Genomic DNA, 23,845 nt, shown 5'->3' on the forward strand with positions numbered 1-23,845 from the left:
AGATGGAGCTGAAAAAGAAAGAGAAAAAGCAACAAAGCAAACTCTCCCTTCAGTTTAAACCAATCACAGATCATCCTGGAAGAATGGCGAAAAAATTAGCACTGTCAGAAAAACAGGGCAGTTGCTTTTTCCCAATGTGTTTTTTCAAGAGTATTTAACATTTGGATGTTTCACTGTTTTCTGTCATTCAAACTTTTTTTGCTATTAAGCTTTTCAGATTAAAAATGTTTTTTTTCCTATAAAACATACAAAACTTTCCAAAGGCAAACTGTATTCCTGTCTGAGTCAATAATGTGTGGTTATCTGAAGCAGGATCAAATGGAAAACTGAAAAACTAAACGAACTTACTGAGCAGACCAAGTGGCTTAAGAGGTACAGATATTACTCAGACCTGAATAGGGCTTGAGCATGATGGCACAGTCTACGTACCATTCATGGGTCAGTTATAGTAGTGAAGACTGGTGAGCTGGGCACTTAAAAACAAGGGTGTGGATCAGTCTGGTAAACAGAGCTATTCCCTGCTTTTTTTTTCCCCATAATGGATGAACTTTCATTTTTCAGGTTGGGTGGGTCTATGTTCAGCTGCACGGGACCTGTTCCACAACACTTTAGGCTCCTGGATGTGTTCTTGAGGAAGCAGAGAGGAAGGTTCCAGGTAATTAGGGTGGGAGCAAGGAAAGAAAATTGATTTTCAAGAAATACTGAGCAAGGATAGATTGGCAAGAAAAAACAAGGGGACAAAAAAACAGAGTTTGAAGAAAGAAGAGCCACTCTCTTGGCCTAAGTGATATGGAGAGATCAGATTCAGGGACTGCCTGTAATAATACAGCTTCTGTGTTTCCCTTGACAGACAGTGATATAACTGGGGAAAGTGATCATCCCTTCTGCTTTTGAGGTCTGGGCAAGTCAAGAGCAGTTCGGTGCTCATTACTTGGAGGTTTGGCTGCCTGGTCTAAGAGGCAGGAGGGGCTCAAGGGGAGCAGGCATAACCTCTGTCTGTTGTTCCTCATCTCTCTTACCCACTGCGCTTTCATTCCCTTGGGCAGAGCTGCAGACACTATGCTCAGCAAGGAAAGCTGCAAGGGCCAGGGCAATGGTCCTCACCAGCAGGATTATACACCAGCCTTAAAGTCTTAGAGTGCTTTAGTGCCTCATCTCAGGCGTGGACATTCAGCCTATGTGAAGGATTTCAAGTGACAGACTGGGAAAGTCTCCCTCAAAGAGTCCTTGGGAAAATGTGATAAGCTGTCCAGTGACAATGACAAGGGTCATTACTGGGTTTAACCCATCGGGGATCAAGAGTCCACTTTGGTCCTTCTCCACTCACCAACCATTTGAAGATAGTTTCTTTATAAGGACTTCAAGTGCAGTAACATTCAAGAAGAAGGACTATAAGGGGAAAGGCAGATGCTGGAGGTTTAGGGAGGAATTAACAGGTCATTTTGAAGAGTACCAGGTCTAGCTTTGAAGCTCACCCTGCTTTGAGCAGTGTAGTGGCTTAGGTCAGAGGTTTAAAGGACAACTCTGATTTATTATTTGATTTCATGCTTCTGTGTGAAAGGTGTGATTTCCCCCCCCCCCTTCCAATTGTCTTTTAGAACATTTAGTGAAGGAGCCAGTAAAATAAAGACTTTGATAAGGAAGTGCAAGTGAGAATTGTTCTTCCTCATACCACCCAGTGGTGGCAAGTATGATACCAATAAAAAGGAAAATTAAGTGTTCATAGTATCAGTTGCAAAAAAAACCCAACAAAAACCAAACTTGTTATCTTTTCTGTTCCAGACACAGCCTTGGATCAGAATATGTGTGCCCATGTATAGCCGTAGGCAATGGGACAGCACCCCACTGAAAGGTGAAGGAGCACTTTATCAAGGACAATGGGTCCTGAGAAAGTCTTCAAAATCACTGCATTAATAATTCTATACACACACATATGCACATGTGCACATGCACAGGATGCAGAATCAAAAGCTTTATGAAGACAGAAAAAATCAGGCCATTCAAACAACAGCCACCATATTTCTTTATCCATCCAAGTAATTTTATAGCTGTAATGAGTATAAAGCAACCGTATGATTCCTTCAGGATCACAAGCTCATCCCTACATCTCTCCTTACATCTGCTTTCAAGTTAGGTGCCTGCAAATAAGTATTAATAATAATTTCTACTTTGACAACAGCATCCAAAGTTCTAGTCAATACTGGTCCTTCATTTTGACAGACTGCACCAACACAGAGAGAAGGGGACAGAACCAACATCAAGAATTTTCAACTGAAATGAATGGCTGGTAAGGGCTAAAAGAGAAACAGAGAATTTGTCCGATGCCCTGCACAGCACATCAGAAACAGGCATTGAACCTCCTTACTGGTTATGGACTTTCAACAGATTAAAAGGTTTTGCCATATGTAGTTGATTTGCATACTTCAGCCAAAGGTTTTAGGCTTAAATCAGGGTAAGTCAGAAGACTTGTATAGATCTCATGTGGAACATAACATCACCATGTACTGTTGTATACTGGCTTTACACTTTTTCAGGCATAGATATGGAGCTGTGAGGTAGTCTTCTAATGGAAGAAATTATAATCCCATCACCAGAATAGAAAATCATATTTTAAGGTGAAATAGCAACTGATTCTGCAAAGGTAGGGAGGACAAAAGGGTGGCCAATTAAGATATTTTTATTTATGGCATATAGACATATCTTAAGACTCATTAGTTCCTTTCTTCAAGACAAGAAATATCCACAGATTATCTGTGATCAAAACCTCAGCCCTGTCCACACACATTTCTTGGAGCCAAATTCAGTTGTTACTGACCTGTTCCACTCGGATATCAAATTCTCCATTCACCTTCTTCCCCTGGAAATATTTGGCCCTGCAGAAGAAATGAGAGAGAAAAACATGGTTAAAGAAGATTTTTGGCTCTCATTACATACTGTTTTGCTTCTGCATTTCTCTTTTTGCTGAATAATTCCTATCCGGGTCACAGCATGTTTTCTAATTCCTATCTTCTTTCAGCTTTCTGTTCTCCAAAAGAAACCTGCCAAGCCAGATGAAAACCACATTGGAAAGTTCCTTCAAGGCTTGTGACTTTTTCATTTTATTTTCAAACTGAAAACCAAATGCTCTCCTAATCTTTTCCAGAGCAAAGACTCTAATAGATTATTCCTTGCTATGTCTCATTTAATACTCAGTCTTTATACTGTAAAAGAAGGAGCAACATATGGTACAATGTTAGAAACTACTTCAGACTTTGAGCAAGGATCTTTATCATCATAGCTGAACTACTTGTGAAGCCTCTTCGCTTGGTTTATCGCTACAGAGCTGCTTTTTGATCTGTTTGGTTTTCCACCACCGATTTAGAAAAACAGTATCTGCATTCACAGTGTTACTAATGAAGGCTCTCTGTATTTGCTTTGGAGCTGAAGGGTGTAATGAGAAGGACATATACCTTCCACCACTCTGCTCCTATCTGCCTATGCTATGCAGACAACAAAGTGCTTTCAGAAGGATTGGTTGTTTATGATAGGGAAAGGCTGACAGTAGTGCTGGAGAAGAAAACATAGGAAAAGGACAGACAGTTTTAGCTTTTTATTCATATTTGTGTATAATTCTCCTTATATTGAATAGTCAGCAGGGAACTTGCCAGTATAATTTCCATTGTGAATATGTTTCCCCAGTTCTTCCCCTCACCAAACAAGCTTGACGGAAGAAAATACGAATTTATTTTCTCAGATCTCCCCCCTAAAACTTCAGGAAGACCATGTAGGTTCCAAAAAGCTGTTCTATTTGGAAACCCTTGAAAACACAGTTCAGCCGTGTAAGAGCTGTTTCCAGAGAGAAAGTAACTCTCTGCATTCTGTTTCCAATTGGCAAACAGAGGACAGAATAAAGAAGTAAGGGAAAATGAGGGGAAGCCGGCTTTGCTCCCTATTTTATAGTATTAGCAAAAAAAAAAAAAAAGAAACTGGCTCACATTTTTACTATGTGTCTGTTTGTTCCAATAAAAAAGAAAAGAGGAGAGGCAGTAGGAAGGCAATTTTCCCCATGGCTGAAACACACCAGTTTTCAGCTGCATGCTCCCCTCCCCCAGAAATGTGACATGTAAATAAAAACCTGTTTTGTCATTCTGGCTCAAAACCAAGGCAAAACTTTATATTTTATTAAAAACAAAACAAAGCAAACCTACATAAAATAATTCCAAAAGTTTTCTGCTTCATTCTTATTAGGATATCTGAAGGCTGTATCAGGCATCCCTTCCCAGACAGCCCATCCATCAGCATGGTGGTGATAAGACCTCTGCACAGAGATCAGTGAGGGACAGTGTAGCAGCCAGGTGTGACCACGACCAAATGACTCAAACAATCCTGTCCGGTATGAATAGCAGAGCTGTGGCCATTTTTTATCTCTTCCTTGAATTTATGAGTGTTGCCTGAAAAAACGGAGCTCAGCAGATAAGCGGAGACATCATGCCTCTAACAATAAACAGGAACGCTAAATGCACTTAATAATTCCATCGTATTTCTGGAGGCATGGCTCTAGAGGGCCTGGCAACATTCCTTGCTCTTGAACACTGGGGATATTGCTGGAATCAGTGACTTCTCAAAAACTGGAATAAGCTTTAAGAGGGCCCACAGGAACTGGTCTGAAATTTGAGGAACACTATTCACTGGTACAAGCTTGTTTTTATTCCCAGCACACTCGTAATGTATACTGCTTACCCCCATTTATGAAACACACTTCCTCCCTCTATGGCCTTTCCTCTTTGCTGACCAGCTGGTTGCAAACTCCTTGGTGCTGCTTTGCTTCAGCTTGTAATGAAGTGTGATTAACCGCAGTCTTTAGCCCAGTACAGATGGAGCAAAGAGGCTTCCACTGCTTAGTGCAGGAAATGAGTCTTCACATGGTTAAAAAAGTCCTCTCTCCCATCTTAACAGTACAGGCTCTACTCATGGATAATCACAGAGAGGATATCCAGAGTAAGGAGTCATTGGAATATAGCAAGGGATCTCAATGTAGGCACTATATGACCTTCTTGCCTTCTTCCCACACAGGTTGTCTCATCCCATGTCTCAGATAACTTTCTGTTAACAGCACAATATATCACTTTCTTTCAAAGAAAGTGCCCCAGGAGGGTTAACCTGCTCTGAGTCTCTGAAGACTACAAGTGCTAAGCAATTTGCAGCCAAATATTTTGGTTAGCCCATCATTTTGACACAGCCCAGGGTAGGAATGAAGCATTTCTTACTGAAGCACCTCTGGAGTGAGATTTTCAATTCACACCAGGGGTTTTGGAGCCCCAGGGCAGTAGAGGCTATCATGTTGAAATGAAAAATGGCTTTATCCTCACCCTGGAGCCCTGAAATTTCAAGCAAGTTGGAATTATTGCTGATGCTATGGAAACATCGTGATGTCTCTGTTGCAAGAGGGAGTCTTTTGGTCAGTAGTGCACAGTGTGTGAAATGGCTTCTGGTTCCTACAGTGGACATGAGATGGAGGAAAGGAATATTATGTTGCTCTGCTGGGGATGCAAGAGAAAGGTAGATTGATGTTTCTGGTAGGTGAGACTGTGCAAGACATTTGTAAGATGCTTTCTGCCCCAAAACCACCTGTGCAAGGCTCTTCCACACCTCTGCCTAGGAAATGACACGCTCCAGGGCTATCCGGGCATCCTGCAGTACAGCAGGAGAATGGCACTCAGAAGACCAGTCAAAAGCCTTTCTGGGGAGCCTCAGAAGTGTTCCCATTCACCCCTAGCATAGCCAATTGCTAGTGATCAGAGGAGTAGCTCATAGCCCTGGGATGGGGGCTGTTTTGTCCCCCCAGCTTGGGACACTGGGCAAGGCAGTGGCCATACAAACCTACCCCATCTCCTGGACAGCCTGCAGCACTGACCATTGCTTGGCTGGCCATCCCTTTATTATCAAGCATGTCAGATGTTCAAACCCGCTAGGACGCAGAGTTATAATTTGCTAGGCAGGATGCAGATGGGATGGTGTGGTTGCTGTGATCACAGTAAATTAGCATGTAAACATGTTTTGACTGAAGAAAACTGCACAGCCATGCTCAAGAACAGTTCCTGGGTAGGATTTACAGTGCTAGGCAATGCATTTAAATGTGGCTGCATTGGCTGGGAGGGAGAAAGCACCATAATAAACAGCAAAAGGCTGTTTCTTTTCCAGGGAGAAAGCTTGCCTTGAATCCTTCTCTTTGTGATGGAAGAAGCTGCATGCTCTGGAAAAGGACGTATTTTTTGGGTGCAAGAGCATCAAACAAACCTCTGCTTTCTGCCTCAGCCCTGGCATGATTACAGGGCCACAAGAAACATGATGACTCTTCTTATGAAGTAATTTGGAAAGAATAAACGCTTATTTTTCCAGAGGTGCCATGAAACAGTCCCCGTCTGCCTCAGTGACTGTGGCTGGAGGAAGCATATACATAATTCTCTGTCAGATATGGAGTGTATCCTTAATAGCAGCAAGGAAAAATAAATGATCAATTTTTCTCTGGTTACTCCATAAGAGATAATTCACACAAAGCCCATGTATAACACTAGTGCCTTTAGGTGTTTGCAAAGCATCTGTCTGAGCAAGGGCCATCACTGACCCAACACTGCAAACACAGTTGTAAGACACTTGAATACCAGAGTTTACCGCTCTGGGTGTCACTGACAGCTGGGACAACTTGTACCATGCCTGTGTGAGGACTGCCCAAATCAGTGTGCTCCCCTGCTGCTTCCTACTAATGCCCTTAGTCTGCAAACACAGGGACTCACTCCTCATGGGGTGCAAATTTTCCTGTCAAAGCCTCATGTGTCACAAGGCCCAGGGGAGGTAAAGCTGGGCCAGAGGGCTACAGGTGCAGGAGCTGGGGCCAGCCTGCATTGCTCTGCTGCTCCTGTGTCTTGGAGGAACATGCACAAGAGAAGCAATTCCCACATGTTGAGTAAGGGCTGTCTGGGACCAGCAGCAAGGGGACAAAACTCACAAGCTACATCTGTTGGGTGAGCACAGGTTGCATCTGCCTTGTGCTCTTTCTGCTTTAAAACAAAAGTTGGTGAAATGGGTGCTCAACCCATCAGCCAATAAACATGTTCAGCACAGGAATCCAGGAGAGGCTATTTCTGCAGAGATTTTACTGTCTCTCCTGGAGTTATTTCTTTTCTCTTCCCTCTGCTTTTTAACTCTTGGTGCAAAGCAGCATATCCAAGGTGTTTAAGAGGACTGCTTCAGTGTTTTCCTCTGTATCTGTGGGAAAGAGAGGCATCAGGGGTGCAGCAGGGGACTGCACAACTTCTGCCATGCTGGAAAATGCTGTGCACAGGTGATGAATAGGAGAAGATGCAGGTACAATTACAGCAGGTATTACAGCTTGTTACCTGACTGCAGCAGGTATCAAGCATCGGCTAAAGAAAGTGCCCAGGGAGCTTTTCCCCAGGTACAATGTCACTAGACAGCAGCCTATGTAAAAGGTGCAGAGCACTGGCTTCAGCATTGGGAAGGAAGTAGCCAGGAAGGACAAGAGATTGAAGTGATTTGATGGCCTGGAGGAGTGCTGTAAATCATTGGCTGGGTGAAGCAGAAGTTATGACAGATAACGCAGCTTTGAAAACAGGCTGGCATTTTGTATTTAATTCATCGTATTTCTCCAGGTATCCTGTAGAATGGTTTCCGTATAAAGCAATTTTCTAGGATAGGAAGAGATCAAGGAAATCAAAGAAGTATTGCTCAAATCTTCTTGTGAGAGACCTCAGTGGAGCTGATGTAGTAAATGTCATCTCAATTGCTTGTAGTATGTCTTGATAACTGGGAAGCCATCCTTTAGATGAACAAACAAACCTGAGCCTAAATCTCCTGCAGTGTGAATGAACCCAGGCACTTTTTAGGGCATCACTGTCCAACAGAGACCTTCAGCTACAAACTTAGGAGCAGGCTTGTAGCTTCACCCCAGAAATGGGCTCAGTAACACTGAAAGTGTGCCAAAGAGGGTCACTGGGATATTGTAATAGCTAATTCCTCTAAATCCTCTGACTGAGCTTATGCCTTTGGAGCAAGACATAACAAACAAAGAAAACCAACCCACAGTTTGGATGGAGACCACTTCTCATCTGGAGTGGGAAGCAGCCTTTTCCACCCTGTGAAGGGGCCAGGGCAAAACACACTGAGGAGAAAATGGGAAACATGCAGGACTCTTGGGAAGAGATGGGCAAGGGACTGGGTGGAAGAAAGAGTGAAAGAAATGGGGAAGAAGAGACCTGGGTAAATAAACCAAAAAGGACCCATGGGTAAATTCTGGAATTACCTGGATTATCTCCTTGGAATCACATTACACATATTTCTCTCAAGCTGCTTGCGAAAATAAGGCATGTAATTTCTTTCTGGATCAGGCTGGAAAAGGTGAGGCTGAAGTCCCCTGGATTGGGTGTGTGGGGCCTTGGGGCAGGAGGGGAGTGGGTTAGCCACTGTACGAAATCCCCCTGTCAATCCCCTGGGGGCCCAAGTGATGCACAAGGCACTCACTGTATGTCTGCATTGTCTCCTTTGTAAAAGGGGCTGGGACTGGGAAAAAGGAGACAGTTTCCAGGATACTGGCCAGCAGCTGCTGGAATGCCCTGACCCCCCCAGCCCCTACACTCTATAAAGGCAGTGGGGAGGGGAGGGGAAGAGGGAGGAGAGATGCGTTTGTGCCCTTTTTCCTTCAGGGGTGAAAACAAGGAAGGTTTTCCTTTCAGGAGCCAGCCCTCAACCCCTTCACCGCTTTCCTCCAGTTTAGCAATTCTCAGCAAATAGTAAGGGCTTCTGAGATGGCAAAGTCCTGACTGCCAAAGGCATAGGGAAAACTCACTCCACAAATGCTAGGGTCTGCAGCCTACTGGAGGTTTTGTCCATATCTGCCTCAGCCCAGAGACCCTTATGCACTGTTCAGGTGTGGGATGGACTGATTGGTAGTCAGTATTTATTCTGTAGGAGTACCTTGGGCCAGGGATGCCAGGTCAGGATGCTAAAGATGGTGTATAGGCATGATGGATGTGGGCTTCGACATCTCAGAAAGCAAGGTCTGAATTGTAGTTTAAATGGACCAGAGGCAAGTACAGAAAGAAGGAAAGGGTACCTGTATTCTACAGACAGACAGTGAAGGACAAAGAGATAAATCTGAGATTTAGGTTGGATAAAAACTAACTACAATGATACGTTTCCAGGAGCTCCGCAGAAGTTTCATCTCCAGCCTTGGTGTGCAGTATCGCTGTACGCAGCTCTGTGTTCAGATCATCTTGCTCTCAATACTGTCTTGCTGGAGCCACCAATGGAGAGCCAGCTCAGCTGTACTGCAGGTAGGTCTTCAGTGTCCAAGGTCAGGCTGTGGGAACAGACTGCCTTTGTTGCCTTCTGGGAAGAACCACAAGACCCATCCCGCTCTTGTTACCGTAAAATACCCCTGAGGCATTATTAGTTGTGGGATCACATAAAGGGAAGAAACGCCTCTTCTGAATAGGTCTGTATCCGTCTGTGGTATGGTGGTTGGGTTTTTTTGATAGAGGAAGTCCTCATGGTGAGGTCCTTGATGAGGTCTGAGGTTCCACCCCTGAGGCTGTAAGGATTTTCTTGGCTTGAACGCACACAGAAAGGGAAGCTTTAGGGTGGGAAGGGAGAAGGGATTTTAAACTGTCTTTTGTGAGTCCTCCCTTTCTCTAAGGGAACTGAAGGGTTGTTTTCAAGGGAAACCTGGGCTGGCAAGCCACCAGCACTTTCACTATCACAAACAACAACCGTTCAGGCTGTACTTGCTATTCAAGGAACTATGGAGTCCCACACAATACCGGCCTCCCAGCATCTTCCTGTGACACCTCCTGCTTGTGAAATGGGGCTACTCAAAGCCATCCCTCCCCAAGAGAAGAAGAACTAGTTAGTGCAGTGTTATTGCTTTTGGGCACAGCTTTTTGTGCTTCCCTGAGCTGTCAGGATAGGAAGGACACTTTGCTGTGGGTCTGGTCCCCCATCTCTGGCTGCATTGCAGTCACATTCCTCCTGGCCTCAAAGACCTGGGGTGGGTGGGAAGTGGAGGTGGGAGTTTGCTTCAGCTACAACATGAGGCAGCAATTTTATTTTGCGTATTATCAAAATAGTACATTGCTGGAACATTTCCACATTGCGAAATCTAGATGGTAGGGCCTGGAGCAGCTCACAAGGGGTATCATTTTGTTCAGGGTTGTGCAATATTTTATTCCAACCCACTTCTGCCCTCCATGAACTTGAGGAGCAGGGGAACAGGGCTAACTTGAACCAACACTGAGGCAGGGCTGCTGGCTTTTGAGCAGAAGAAATCTGGCTCACAAACCTTGAGAAATACATCTGAAGGATTATTATTATTCAATTTTTTAAATATGTATAGGACTAGTCAGGACATTCTGAGGTTAAATTCTGTGCATTTATAGGAACTCTGGTAAAGCAATTAAGGTCCCAGATTTGACTTGCATTAGCATATTTATAACCTGGTGGGGAATGTTTTCCATATTTCTTGTGTCTATTTTTGTAATGATTTTAATCCTTTACATTTCTGTATCACCTTTCATTTAGAAGGACTAGATCCCAAGCTGCTTTACATATGCAGGATGAAAATATAGGCAGACATGGTGGTGACATATCCAAGACAGACCGGAAAGCGATGTGATATATACAACTTACTGAATATTTTTGACAGCCTTACCTGCTGTTAACTCTTATTCCTCTGTGTTAGGCAATACCCAAACCCTCCATGTTGCTTCCAAGCACACACATGTAACATATACATACACATACATACGTTTAACACAAACTTGCCTCCTCTTTCCCCAAAGTGGAATTTTTACACTCATGTCGCACTTGGCATGAATCATTTAGTCTTGGATAGACAGGGCTAAATGAGGAATATGTAAGCAAGTTTTTTAGCCAGATTTGTGAAAATGTAAATTTTACCTGTGAGTTTTTTCAAATTATTGTAGCACAGTTACACAGAAGGTGTGAAATGTTTAAAGGTATCCCCTGGATGACAAAAGCTAATTCATAATCATTTATTGTCAGTTACCACCATGTTAAATTATTTTGGGCTTTTTACCAGGAGATACAGACAAAACTGCAAGTTTAAACTGCAAATGCCTGAGGTCAAGCTTGGAGAATCAATTCTGAATAATAACAATAACAACAACAATAATGTTAATAGTAAATTATACTGAAGTCCAAAGCCAAAAGCTAGTCCAAAAATTCCCATTGTGTTTAAATGAGTTAGGGACAGAAACAATTCTCAGAGTGGAAGCCTTAGTACATCATTGTCAGCTTAGCAAAAGCATGAAATTATACTTCTTGAATATTTTTGAAAAGGAATTCCTTCCAAAAATTTAGGATTTAGGAAGTCCCATGTTACCAGAATTCAGTATTAGACTGTTATTATTTGGCCAATTATGTTTTCGGGCAAATGCTATTTAAGGCTCAATATTGTCATGTACTATCAAAAGTAAAAATAGTTTTATTTTAATGAAGAAATGATTGATAATTTCCTCTGATCAGGATAAAACAGTAATCCTGATGAGTCAGTCTGTAATTAGACCTGAATCATGACATTACTGTTATACAAAGAACTATTTCAGATGTATTAAGATGATTCCGTTCATTAATCACAATTTTTCTCTTCATCTTTAAATTTTTGGAGACAGTTTGTTCAGGCAGTTTTGGCTGTAAAATAAATGGGAAAACAACAATACAATTCTGTGTCTCCTAAAATATCCTCTGGCTTTTTTTCCTATGAAACATGATACAATCCTCGCATGCAGAATGGCTGCACACAGTTCACGTGTATTTTGTACAAGACAGCATGTAACACCGTTAGCACTTGAAATGGCATGAAATCTGGACAACACACACCAGTGGCTTGGAAAAGCAACATGAGGTATTTCACAAATGCAACCAAGATACCTAACAAATACAACAAGAACGACGTTGTTAGCTGTCTGGTCCAGAAAACAATGCTTTTAGCATATGTTGTTAATAGGAGCCTTAGCTGTGCTTGATCACTTCCCAAATAAGCTTTTTAAACATGAAGCATTAGACTAGAATGCTGAGCAGTTTCGCAGAGAAAGGGGGTTAACAATTCAGAATATTAAATCCTGTTTGATCCCCTGAGAAATTAAATGCAGCAAGAGCATGATTTTACTTAATAGCGCGTCAGGAGAGGAGGCTGCCAGAGGTAGGATGTTTTCCTCCTGGCTGAGGTTAGGCTGCCAGAGCTGGCCCATCTGCCATTACATGGAGTCCTGCCATTCCCCTTCCCCATGGTCCTACTCCCTTTTTCTGTGCGTTTGCATATGTGTGTGTATTCACATCTGAGCTCCCCTTTTTTTTTCTGGCAGCTGCTGTAGGTGTTTTGTAGATGCATTTTTGGAAGCCCTCTAAGGCACAGATACTTCCGGCCCACAAGAAGGTCCCTCATTCTCCAGGTGGAGGTCTCCCAGCTCAGACAGGTACCAGTAATTAATTACTGAAGAGAAGCAGAGTTTTTTCCTAGTGTGCTGATGCGCAGACACATTCACTGCTGTGGGTGATTCTGAGGGACGGCTGTTGAAAACATGAGTATAAGGGAGACATGTAGGCAGTGTTTTCCTTTTGTGCATACTCTGAATGTCACAAATTCACTTTGTGCTTCCTTGCAACATGCTAGAGACATTCCTTGGAGAAGAATCATAGAATGGTCTGGGTTGGAAAGGACCTTGAGATCTTCTAGTTCCAATCCCTGTGCCATGGGCAGGGGCACCTCACACTAGACAATGTCACCCAAGGCTCTGTCCGACCTGGCTTTGGACACTGTCAGGGATGGAGCATTTACCACTTCTTTGGACAGCCTGTTCCAGTGCCTCACCACCCTCATGGTAAAGAACTTCTTCCTTATATCTAACCTGAACTTCCCCTGTTTAAGTTTAAACCCATTAGCCCTTGTCCTGTCACTGCAGTACCTAATGAACAGTCCCTCACCAGCATTCCTATAGGCCCCCTTCAGATACTGGAAGGCTGCTATGAGGTCTCCATGCAGCCTTCTCTTCTCCAGGCTGAACAGCCTCAACTTTCTCAGCCTGTCTTCATATGGGAGGTGCTCCAGTTGCTGATCATCCTCGTGGCCTCCTCTGGACTTGTTTCAACAGTTCCATGTCCTTTTTATGTTGAGGACACCAGAACTGCACACAATACTCCAAGTGAGGTCTCACGAGAGCAGAGTAGAGGGGCAGGATCACCTCCTTCGACCTGCTGGTCACGCTGCTTTTGATGCAGCCCAGGATACGGTTGGCTCTCTGGGCTGTGAGCGCACACTAAAGCCGGCTCATGTTCATTTTCTCATCGACCAACACCCCCAAGTCCTTCTCTGCAGGGCTGCTCTGAGAAGGATGGAAAATTTGTCAAAACGTTGCCACTTTAACAGGAAGCTCGTCGAGTTCCATTACTTTTAATAGAATGTACCTTTCTTTTACTGCTGCTAATGCAGAAAGCAGCTGATCATATTCTGTGGGGCTCACATTATTTTTCTAATACTTTGGAACAAACCAGAGCATATTGCATGTCAAAAATGGCAAGGATTTTATGGAGGAAGACAAGCCATGGATTCCCATGGATTCTTTTTGCTTCCTCTAGACCTCTGAGAGAAGTGGAGTGCTATACTGTACCAGCAGACACATAGGTGCTTCTTAAAAATACAAAGGATTGTAATTTGTCACTTTAAAATGCATTCAATATTCACTTTGGGTTGTTAGACCATTTCATCATGCACTTGTGCAACACCTCATCCTAATCCACAGTTGTAGCTCTTTGCTGTAATACAAACAGTGATGATAAATTAATGTCTGTCTTGGCAATATTGCTACAGTATCCAATTATGAGAAAGTGTTTTCATTTGAAGAAAAGAAATTAAATGGCAGATTCCACTGTCTCTCACCCTTCCTGTCTGTGAACAAGCTAGTCCTTGTTGTAAACCTCATATAACTTGACATGGGGGAGGAAGCGTTGTGGAAGCCCCCACCCTTAAAATAAAGGTAGTGCTTCAGTAATTATTTCTTGGGATCTTTTCTAGTAGAGTTACCTATTTCAAAAGTAGAAGGAAAGGGTTCCTAGAAAACCAAAGCAGCAATTTCACAAGTAAGCAAGCACCTGAGCAGGCAGAGGTGAAATGCGTTGCAAACATGATGCGTCTTCTGAACCCAAAATTGCCAGCACAGAGGTGACTATATGTTGTTGTTCACCTTCTAAAGTCTGAGGCTGCTTCCCTATGTGATACAGAGTAGACATCCAGAATCCCTGGATAACCTGCTTCTATAGCTGTGCTCTCACAAGGCAAACACTGCTGCCTCGGGCTTATCAGCTTGAGCTCATATAACACTCTAGCTGAGAGCAAGGAGATGACTGGCATTGCTCAGAAGTACCTTACCAAGAATAAACATCCATGGAGCCACTGCTCTCCAGAGCTGCTCTCAAGGGCTCACTGAGTTTCCTGGAGACACAAAAATTGACTGCCAAGTAGCACTCTTGGCATCCAGGAGTGGTTGCATTGGTACTCTCTTTCAGTGAAGACCACGTGCTACCTTTAGGCTGGCAAAGCTTCTAGACATGTGTTTCTGCCCATGCTACAAAGAGCCATGGAAATCTGTGGCTGGCAAAGGTTAATAATGTTGCTTCATTAGTTTTCATGTCATATATATGTCAGGATACGGTCATGAATGCATACATTAATTTTGTTCTGTGCCCTTACAACCTTAGAGAGAATGAAGCAGGGAACCTTTGCAAGAAGCATTATTTGACATCTGTAAGCCTGTGGGATAGAGGCAGAGAGCTGAGAGAAATTAAAGGTGTCCCACATAATGTGTAGAGACTGCTAAGTTATAGACAGCAGAGGGATAGCCAAGACAGCAGGATGCGTAGAGTGCTTGCACACAAATGGAGGGGTGAAGACAGCATGGGTAGCCATACTTCCTCTTTATATCTCCCAGCTGCTGCTCCTTGGGCAAGCTCAGCTCACAGACCACGAAGTCTGCATGACAGAACAGCAGCTGGGAGATATAAAGGCAGGGATTTGAATGCAGTGTGTATTTTAAAATATGAAAAGACTGCAGGAGTCCAATCCCTCCTTGTCCTTTCCCCTGCCCAGACTACCTTCAGCTCCATTAATCTCAAGTTAGAACTAAATTGGCCTTTGAGCTAGGGCTTTCCTCTCTGGTTACCGTGCTTGGATTAAGCAGTGCAGGCTAAGACCCAGACGCTGGAGCTGTGCATTAAAGGCACTCCCATCTCCAGCTGGAGGATGCTATGTTAAGGGACTGCCACCTGGCAGCATCTTCAAGGAACTGCAAAAACGCTAATCAGAGACCAAGGCTGATGTGCATCAGCCTCCTGTGAGGCTTGTGGGTGTAACCACCTTATCAAACAGTTTCCCACTCAGTTAAAAAGTTGCTTTTCCTTTGAGAATAATCCCACTGTTTTCCCACTCTTACTTCAAACTGGCTGAGGAAGCCTGAGATGATTGTGCTCTGTCATTGCCCCTCTTTAGCTGAAAGCTAAGCTCTTGCTTTGTGAAGATGCACCCAGGGAGGAAGGTCCCACCTTCTCCCCAATCTCCTGGACAGCAGAGAAGACCAAAGGTGAAAACTTCACTGAAGAGGGCTATGAGATGAAAAGAACAATAAAATAATCTCCCTTGGCCAAGACCTGGTAACCCTAATACTTTCACTATGAAGTCTTCCATACGGTCCCATTGCCTGTGCTATCCTTTCCTTTATTCTGTGTTTTGACAGGCTGGCGGATAAAACAGGAGCATCTCCTTAAACTCCCCCAGAAAAGTCTTCTTTCAGCCCGTTTGCCTCACTCTAAAACAGCCAACTTTGAAAAGGAACACACAGCAAGCAGCAATTTCCACCGCATTTCAGTACACTTCAGTTGTCCTACCCTTTGGGAAGTGTTCTCTGCTGCCCAATATCACAGGTAACAAACTTCCAAACTTTAATTTGCAAAGAGAGGCCTGCATGTACGAGACAAATCTGAGGTTTAACTGAGCCTGAGAGCCTTTTGCCAATAGCCACCCTGTTTAGCAGGTGAAGGGCCCTTGACCAGTGAATGAACTCCAATCATTACTATTAGTAGTAGTAAGCTTGGCTTATATCTTCATAATTGTGTACAGAGAAAAGCCCAAGAGAGATTGAAAGCTGGAGAAATTGAGACCCTTTTCATTTTTTAGAGCCAACATAAACAGTAAGCTAAGGTCCTGAACCACATCACTAACACACCTTCAGCTGTGACCTCTTAGGACCATTGCTAAGTTCAACTAAGTTGCTCATATATTGAGGCTATGAAGAAGTTTGCCAATGTGTATCAAATGAACATTATTTTCAAGAAAGATATGAGAAAAGCCTACTCTGCCATTTATGCAAGTCACCAAACAGACATCGACCGAGGGCCAGAGTTGGTGACCTAGGTGTGAAAGCATCTACCCTGCATATGCCCTGTGCTTCCCAGATCTCTCTTATCCCCCAACCCTGTGGAGCTGAATTCAGCAGGGAGGACCGTGATAACTCACCACTCTGTGTGCGCATCATCAATCACCAGCAGGATCTTGGGTTTCTGGGCCACAGGAGGTGTGGGGCTGGCTGAGTGATCAATCAGTCCTGCAGCTGCTTGTGTGGTTTGCTTCATGGCACTGGAGATGGAACTGAAGATGCTGGCGCCAGTAGAGGAAGAGTGCGCAGGCTGTGGTGGCTGAGGATGCTTTCTCTCCATTGCAGGAGAAACTGGGGAGCTCATGGAGCTGTCAGGGCGCTGTAAGTCCATCATGTACCCATTGGGCAAATTCGCCACAAAACTACTGTCCGAGAGACGGCGCCGGAGGAAATTCATTGTTGCAGCGTTGTGTGGAAAACTTCTCAGCAAGAGTAAGGCTGAACAACAGTGTCACCAGTCCTGGGGAATGTTTCTGTGTGCGTGTAGGTACCTCCTTGCAGTCCAGCCAGGCAGGCTTTCCCCCTTGAAAACCTGGTGGTGATATACGCCTTAGTTTGTCAGCTGTATTTTCTTTCTCTCCTGTGGGAAGAGAATAAAAACCATGTATGTGAGATGCATACTGTCAACATGAAATAAGAAAAACTCTTTTGGCTTTTAAATGGGTACCTAAGTCAACAATGAGACAAAAAAGGACTACTGGTTTCTATCCAGTATGCTACACTGGCACAGCCAAACAGATAAGATGTTTCATGGCTCTTTCTCATCCCAAAATTTTCCTGGTTGGGGTTGCTTGGGTGCTAACAATTTTATAACTGCTCATTATGGACAAAGAAAAATTACTCACTGTAAATGTTAATTTTCAAAAGAGTGACAGCTTATTTCTGGTATTTTGTGTGTTGGAAATGACACATGGTTGTCAGTATAACCAGCAAAAGGATATCCAAAAGGATTAAAAGTTGTATAATCTTTAGCAGGTTTGTAAGCAAGGCTCTGAACTTAAGAAAAGTCCTAAACTCTAACAAAATGTAGAAAATAAATAGCAGAAAAATACATGTCTTAATCAATTTCAGTGGCAGCTGCCCAAAGAAGTGAGAAATGCTCCATCCTTGGCAGTGTTCAAGGCCAGGTTTGACAGGGCCTTGGGTGACATTGTCTAGTGTGAGGTGTCCCTGACCATGTCAGGGGATTGGAACTGGATGATCTTAAGGTCCTTTCCAACCTAAAACTTTTTGTGATTCTACGATTCTGCTTGTTACTGTCCCTGCTGCTCTCTGCACTCATAATTAGACTTTGAGCCAAGTGCCTGCTGCTGGCTGCTAACACTGCAGACTAGCTGATTTTACAAGTTCACTTGTAGGATTTTTGCAGGTACACAAAACTAGGAGTTTGTCCAGTCCTCACATACTTCTTCTGTTGTTGAGTTGTTTGGTTCGTATTTAAAAGAAAGGTCTCTTATTTTGCTCATCTTTTCCAGTGAGAAAATGAGCAGCGTGAAATATAACTAGCTGGCTCTATTCCCTTGACCGTAGTATGATGACTTTGTTTTCACACAGAACTCTTGAGTTTTTCAGCAGTTAAATAATCTCACAGAGTATTCACTTGAAGGCACTGCCCAAAAATGAGATTTCCATAGTAATTCCTCAAGACCTTTTATCTGCTGAGACAACCTTTGAGTCTTGACCAAGGGCTGGTTAGTGAGATTGAAGGGGAAAAGCCCACAACACGTATTGCTGGTAAAACATCCATGTTTTTCAGGACAGACGTATCTGCAGCAACAAAAGTGAGAGTTATCCCATGCATCAAGTAGGATGAGTCACATGAATTCCTAGCACCATTGACAAATCATGCCATGAACCCCTTCAAGTCATTTTGAAAGAGCCCCCTACAAGCACTGGAGCTCCTTGCCTTCATCTGCCTGGTCTGGCTTCCCTCACTGCTCACACTCATGTCCTAGTCTCCAATTGCCTCCGGATGGTTTTTCCCTGTTGGTCCAAGAGAGCTTGGCATCTGTAAATCTCTCTCCTGGAGCTGTGGCTGAGAGCTCATAGTGCAACCAAACAGCTTTCTTAAACTAAGCTGTGATTTATTCTCACCCATAAGGATTTACAAAGCTTGAGAGATGAAGTATTCAGACTTGTCTATGTCCATACCTCTCTTAGTCCCCAGAGTCTTAGGGAAGCTTGGATGAGCCTGCTGGAAGTCAATGAGCTACAAAAAGCTCCTTGGCACATGTTCACCAAATCATCCATCACCACCCTGACCCCATAGGCATCAGATCTATCTGGAGTAGAGGGCTCCCTGCTGAAGCTGTTGACATTGTATTATTAGAGCAATTTTCTTTTGATTTCTCAGCCCTGGCAATGCAAGTCCTCTGACTTTGCCAGAGCCTGGACATAGTCTTTTCCCAGGGAATAGCTCAGGAAATCTTTAATGACTTCCTGTCACATTTACAGTTGATAACGTATCTCAAGGCATTGTGCTGACTTCCCGCCTGGTCCTGGAGCACCCTGTGGCTGCACATCATCAGCAAACGCATGCAGTGGTGAGCACTTCAGCAGCACAGACTGTTTATGCAGCAGTTGTTCCAGAAAGTGAGTAACATACAGTATCCATGAACTATGAGCTAGCTACTTAGCTCACGTATACGCCCACCCAGCATTTGGCCTGATCGTGTCCTGCCTCAGTAACTGTGAGTGCCAGCATAGAACCACCCACTGTTACCTCTCTGGGTTGAACAAAGTGGTAGAGCCTGCAAAGACTCTGAAGGATTTATATGCTACAGGATGTATAAATATGCACTGGGATGTCCTCTGCTCAGGAAACTGTATTTTCTACGCTGCATGCTACAAGTAAGAAAAATCCCCATTCTTTAATGACAGTCCAATCAAGAATAGGTCCAGTTAAGAGGAGCATCCCAGTGATCTGTCTACTGTTAGAGGGGCTTCAAATGAGTATCCCGTTACTGAGCTTCTCTTGGAGGACCTTGGTGTTAACTGTCAAGAGGTGGGATGTAATTTTGACACCAGTCTCAGGAGAATCAGTTTTACGACGAGACCTGCCCTTTGCACGCTTTGCGCATCGCAGAGCTGCCGGTTCCTGCTATGGCAGCTCTCAGCCACGGGAGGGAACCTGGCCTCAGCCGTACAAGCTGGACAAGGCTCTTCAAACCAGCATCCTCGGGATAGGGTCCGCCAGGAGTTGCATTCACTTAAAAGTATTTTTCTCCCACTGCCAGGCGCTTGCATTGCTGCTTCCTCCTGTGCGAGATTTGCACTCTACAAAAGTACATGGGCTCCTTGTAAAGCACCAACAAGTAAAGCAACAGGCTAATGCTCTGCCCTGCACTGAAGGAAGAAGGGCATGGAGGCATCTGGCATAGGGGTGTCCCAAGGCTGGGAAGGTTCAGGTTGCCCTGTGAAGTGTACATAGGTATTTTACAACACAGGTTTCTTTACGATAAACAAATACCATAATTATTTGCAAGGCCATGACCACTTGCCTCCTGGACAATAATATTTATAGTGACCCATCATTTTCTTCCACCAGGGGTTTGGTAGTGGAAGATGTTGCCCAGGAAACACTAGGAGCTGGCAAAATTTTCCTGTGCAAAGTCTGGGATACTGCACTGAGGCTGGCCTTTCCCTCTGCAGTGCCCCTGCTTGCTGTGAAGACTGGGCTGGTTGTCTTTGGCTTAGGAAGGAAGGAAATAAAACCTAAGCAGTTGGTGTCACGGGGAAATCTCTCTCCAGCAAAGCATGCAGAGGCTAAATTCAAACAGGATGGCACTGCTGCAGCAGATTGTAATGACTGGTTCCACTCTGGGATGGGGGATGGCAAACCCACCAGGAGTGTTGACTTTGGATCTGTCAAAGTGGTGACAGAGACTGTCCTCTTCTTGTTATTTACATTTTTCTGATGAGCTGGGTAATGTAATTAAAATAGACTTTCCGTTTTTGAGTGAAGTTATTGGTAGCTTCACTGTATTGATTTATTGATAGCCATTAGTGCTGCCACAGAGACCTTCTCCACAATGGAAACAGTGTAAACTGTCAGTGGATTCCTCTGCTTACTGAAAAACCTCACGTTCTCTTTCTGCATCATGCACACTTGCTGTTATTTACCTTTCAGCAGCAGGCATTTTCATATAGGTACAGGCTGAGTAGGTACCTAATTTTCCTGCCACTTAAAAGTCCCTGTGGACATCCTGAGGGCTCAGCATGTCAGGCCAAATCAGACTCTGTGCAGCTTTCATGGCATGCAGCTCTCACACAGCACAACATCCACCTGGTGTATTCACAGATCTTATGCTAGGAGGCAACTGGGGCTGCAACTTCAATAAAGCCAGGACCTGACACCTTCTTCAGAAGCAAGACAAATCTGCTAAGTGGTATTTTATCACTCCAGAGCCAACAGGTATGGGAGCAGCTGGGTACACACCATCAAGTTGCACCTTGCCTCTGTATACAGTAGTGTGGCTCACATGGAGACAAGTTGCCTACTTAATGCTGTGCTAGGCGTAAACCCACCCATAAAGTCCTATAGCCCTCCACATCTGAATACAGCACACAGGCTGCTTCCAGGTGAGGCAGCAGGTCCTGTTGTGTTCCTCAAGCTGCGCTACAGCAGCTGCCTCCCAGCCAGCAGGAGTAACCTGCTGCTGTGTCAAACATCTGCTCATGAAAGCCAGGTGAGAAACAGGGGGCATCTGGGCCATGGAGCTGCAGGTCAAGGAACTGGGCTGTATTTCAGGATGGGGAAATAATAAATGAGGCATAGGAGCATGAGTAAGTCCTGAGGAAAGAAAGCAGGCAGGAAGGAGAGAGGGAGAAAGGAGGAGGAGAAGGTACAAGCAGAAAGGCAGGAAGTAAGCAGGAGTCAGTTTAACCAAAAGACAATGCAAGAACAGGCAGAAATGCCAGCAATGAGAGCACAGTCAGGGTCTCAGAAGGAAACAATGTGAGCAACTAAGTGAAGCAAGCAGAAGGTCAATTACATCTGACCTTGAAAGCAACAGCAAAGAGTCTGGCACCGGCAGCCCCTTACTATCACGCAGTTAAACTTCCTGACTGATATTTTTGGAGGGGCAATGGAGGGTAAGCAATCTGCTCCCTCAGCACATTGACAGCATCCAGGCATCTACCTGCTTTTTCTCAAGGATGTATTCCACAGAGATGCAAGTTATCTCAGAAAACCTGTTGACAAGTGTTAGAAAACAAGAACAAAACGTACACTTAAGCCTCTTGTGGGGCTGCTTTCTAATGTGCGGTAGCATCTACAGGGAACCAGACTCAATTGGCTGATGTCTGTTAATCATGCTTAGATTTCCCTGGAGCTTGTTATCTATGCTGTCAGGTAATGAACTGACACGACCATGCCAGCCTGCATCTGATTCCTGCTCTTAACAGCCTCAATGGAGCAAAGCTGGAGGTGGCAACATGGAAAACCAATGCAGAGATTATCCTCCCACCTCACCATAAGGGACTGCACACTTACATCTGCCCCCATGGTGGATGAGAAGATGAGAAGGCCTTCACTTGATAACAGCCACTTACTGATATCCCTCACCTACATTTTGGAGACAGCCTTCAGCCTACATTCAAGTTTTAAGGTATTTCCATGGGTCCTTTTCTGACTTCAGGCATATTGACACAATGTGGGAGTGGACTTCTATGAAGGGACAGCCATTTAGAGAGCTCCAGATCCAGCCTGATTTATTTATTATTGGCAAGCTTTCAGTGTTTCACCCTGAATGGCTTCAACATTCCCAAGCTTGGCATAGCTTGGCATTTCTTGTGAAGAATTGAAAACAGAATAAAAACAATTAGTTCTGAAATTAATTGGAACTTTTGTTGCATTTTTACCTTGCTTGCCACAGTTTTGGACTCAAGAGGCTCATGTGTTCAAACATTTCTTGGTATTTTTCAGTGCAAGCTGGAATTCCATAAATCAGGAAATTGAAACAATAGGAGTTAGGAAAAGGAAAGGAAAAGGGTACCCCACCAAACTCCCCACGTTTTGTAAACCTGAAGCATATACAAAAAGCACAAGGGTTGAAAAGACTGTATGCTGCCCCAAAGAACAGAGGAAAGCAGAGTTTCCCTGCTGGTGATCATTTTGCAGAGAGTTTTCCCAATGCAATGCAGCCCTAATGTAAACACTGGTGGAAATTTTCCAAAGCATGTGAAACTGTAGCATGAATCCCACCTAAAATCAGAAGGGTTTGTGCGCTCTTGTGCAAGAGACACCTCTAGAAGTTGTGTATCTGCTGTGACTGACACCAGCAGAGCCGTACTGTAAAAAGGCGGGACCCTGCAGCTAGAGGGCAGGAGAGCAGAAGCAAGAGGCCATCAGGACAGTGATGCTACCCAGAGCCCAAGTTCCCTGCTGTGCATTAATTGCTTCCCAGAATTTGACTTGTTTCCCAAACTCTTTACTACCTTTCACAGCAGCAGTTACTTATTTCATTTGTAAATACGCTCTTTAACAGTTTCAGCAAGAAATCAGTGTCCTCTGCATCTAGTTTCTCTGTTTATAGAGAGCCCCAGGGATGCCAGGAGGTCTCTATCAGAAACTAATCACTTTACAATGTTCAACATGCTTTCAGGACTGATACATATGAAGGTGCTGCATTCTTGTAGACAAGAAATCCCATCTATTCTGTTGGATGGCTGTTTAACTAGAAAAGTCTGGGCTTCACAAATCCTACTTGTATTTTCAATTTGCAAAGATGTCAGTGCTTTCTATATAGCAGTTTCACCATAGGGGGTTGCCTTATCCTGAAGATAATGGGTGTGCATGTACCAAGCTGAGTGCCAGTGGGACCATTTCCTAAGAGCTACACTCAACGTAGAAAATGAGTTAGTCTCTTTCCTCTTCTGCCTGTTACTTCATAATGGCAGGTAAGGAAAAGAAGAAGGGAAAAAAGTAGAGTCTTTAAAATGACAAAGTGTCATTGTAAGACCATCGGGCTTTCAGGTAGATTGTAGAGGAACATGACTAAAAGCCATGAACAGTCAAAAAATTTCTAGTAAAAATAAATCTGAATATTATGAGAATAATCCATGACTTTAATATCCACAAGAACAAATTATGATGTGCTGCTTCTTAGAAACAATATATTATTTCCTAATTTTATTCTCACTGTGGAAATCCTCTTGGCACCTAAAAGCCACAGTGTTCTCAGTGGTAATATCCCCTTGTCAATGACCTTAGGGAGACCTTTTGTGGCCTGTCTCTCTTCAACACCAGTACTTGCTTATCAGCAAAGCCAAATGCAGCTCAACTGGAGCAGGCAATATGGGGCAAAGAAATCCTATGCTTATCCTTGAATACTACAGAGCTCTCTCCA

General features: G+C 43.9%; 1 protein-coding gene across 1 annotated transcript in view; it reads right to left on the reverse strand.

Annotated features, from left to right (window-relative positions):
* The window catches only part of SYN3 (synapsin III), a 194,647-nt gene that overhangs the window by 157,724 nt on the left and 13,078 nt on the right, over positions 1 to 23,845 (reverse strand). The window contains exons 2-3 of the mRNA XM_005150414.2: positions 16,577 to 17,076; positions 2,816 to 2,873 (exon numbers count right to left, since the gene is read on the reverse strand). Coding sequence (XP_005150471.1) covers positions 2,816 to 2,873; positions 16,577 to 16,893 — 375 coding nt within the window. The 5' untranslated portion in view covers positions 16,894 to 17,076. The remainder of the gene's footprint in view (positions 1 to 2,815; positions 2,874 to 16,576; positions 17,077 to 23,845) is intronic.

The sequence above is a fragment of the Melopsittacus undulatus genome, chromosome 5 (genome assembly GCF_012275295.1).
Source record: "Melopsittacus undulatus isolate bMelUnd1 chromosome 5, bMelUnd1.mat.Z, whole genome shotgun sequence".
Classification (NCBI taxonomy): domain Eukaryota; kingdom Metazoa; phylum Chordata; class Aves; order Psittaciformes; family Psittaculidae; genus Melopsittacus; species Melopsittacus undulatus.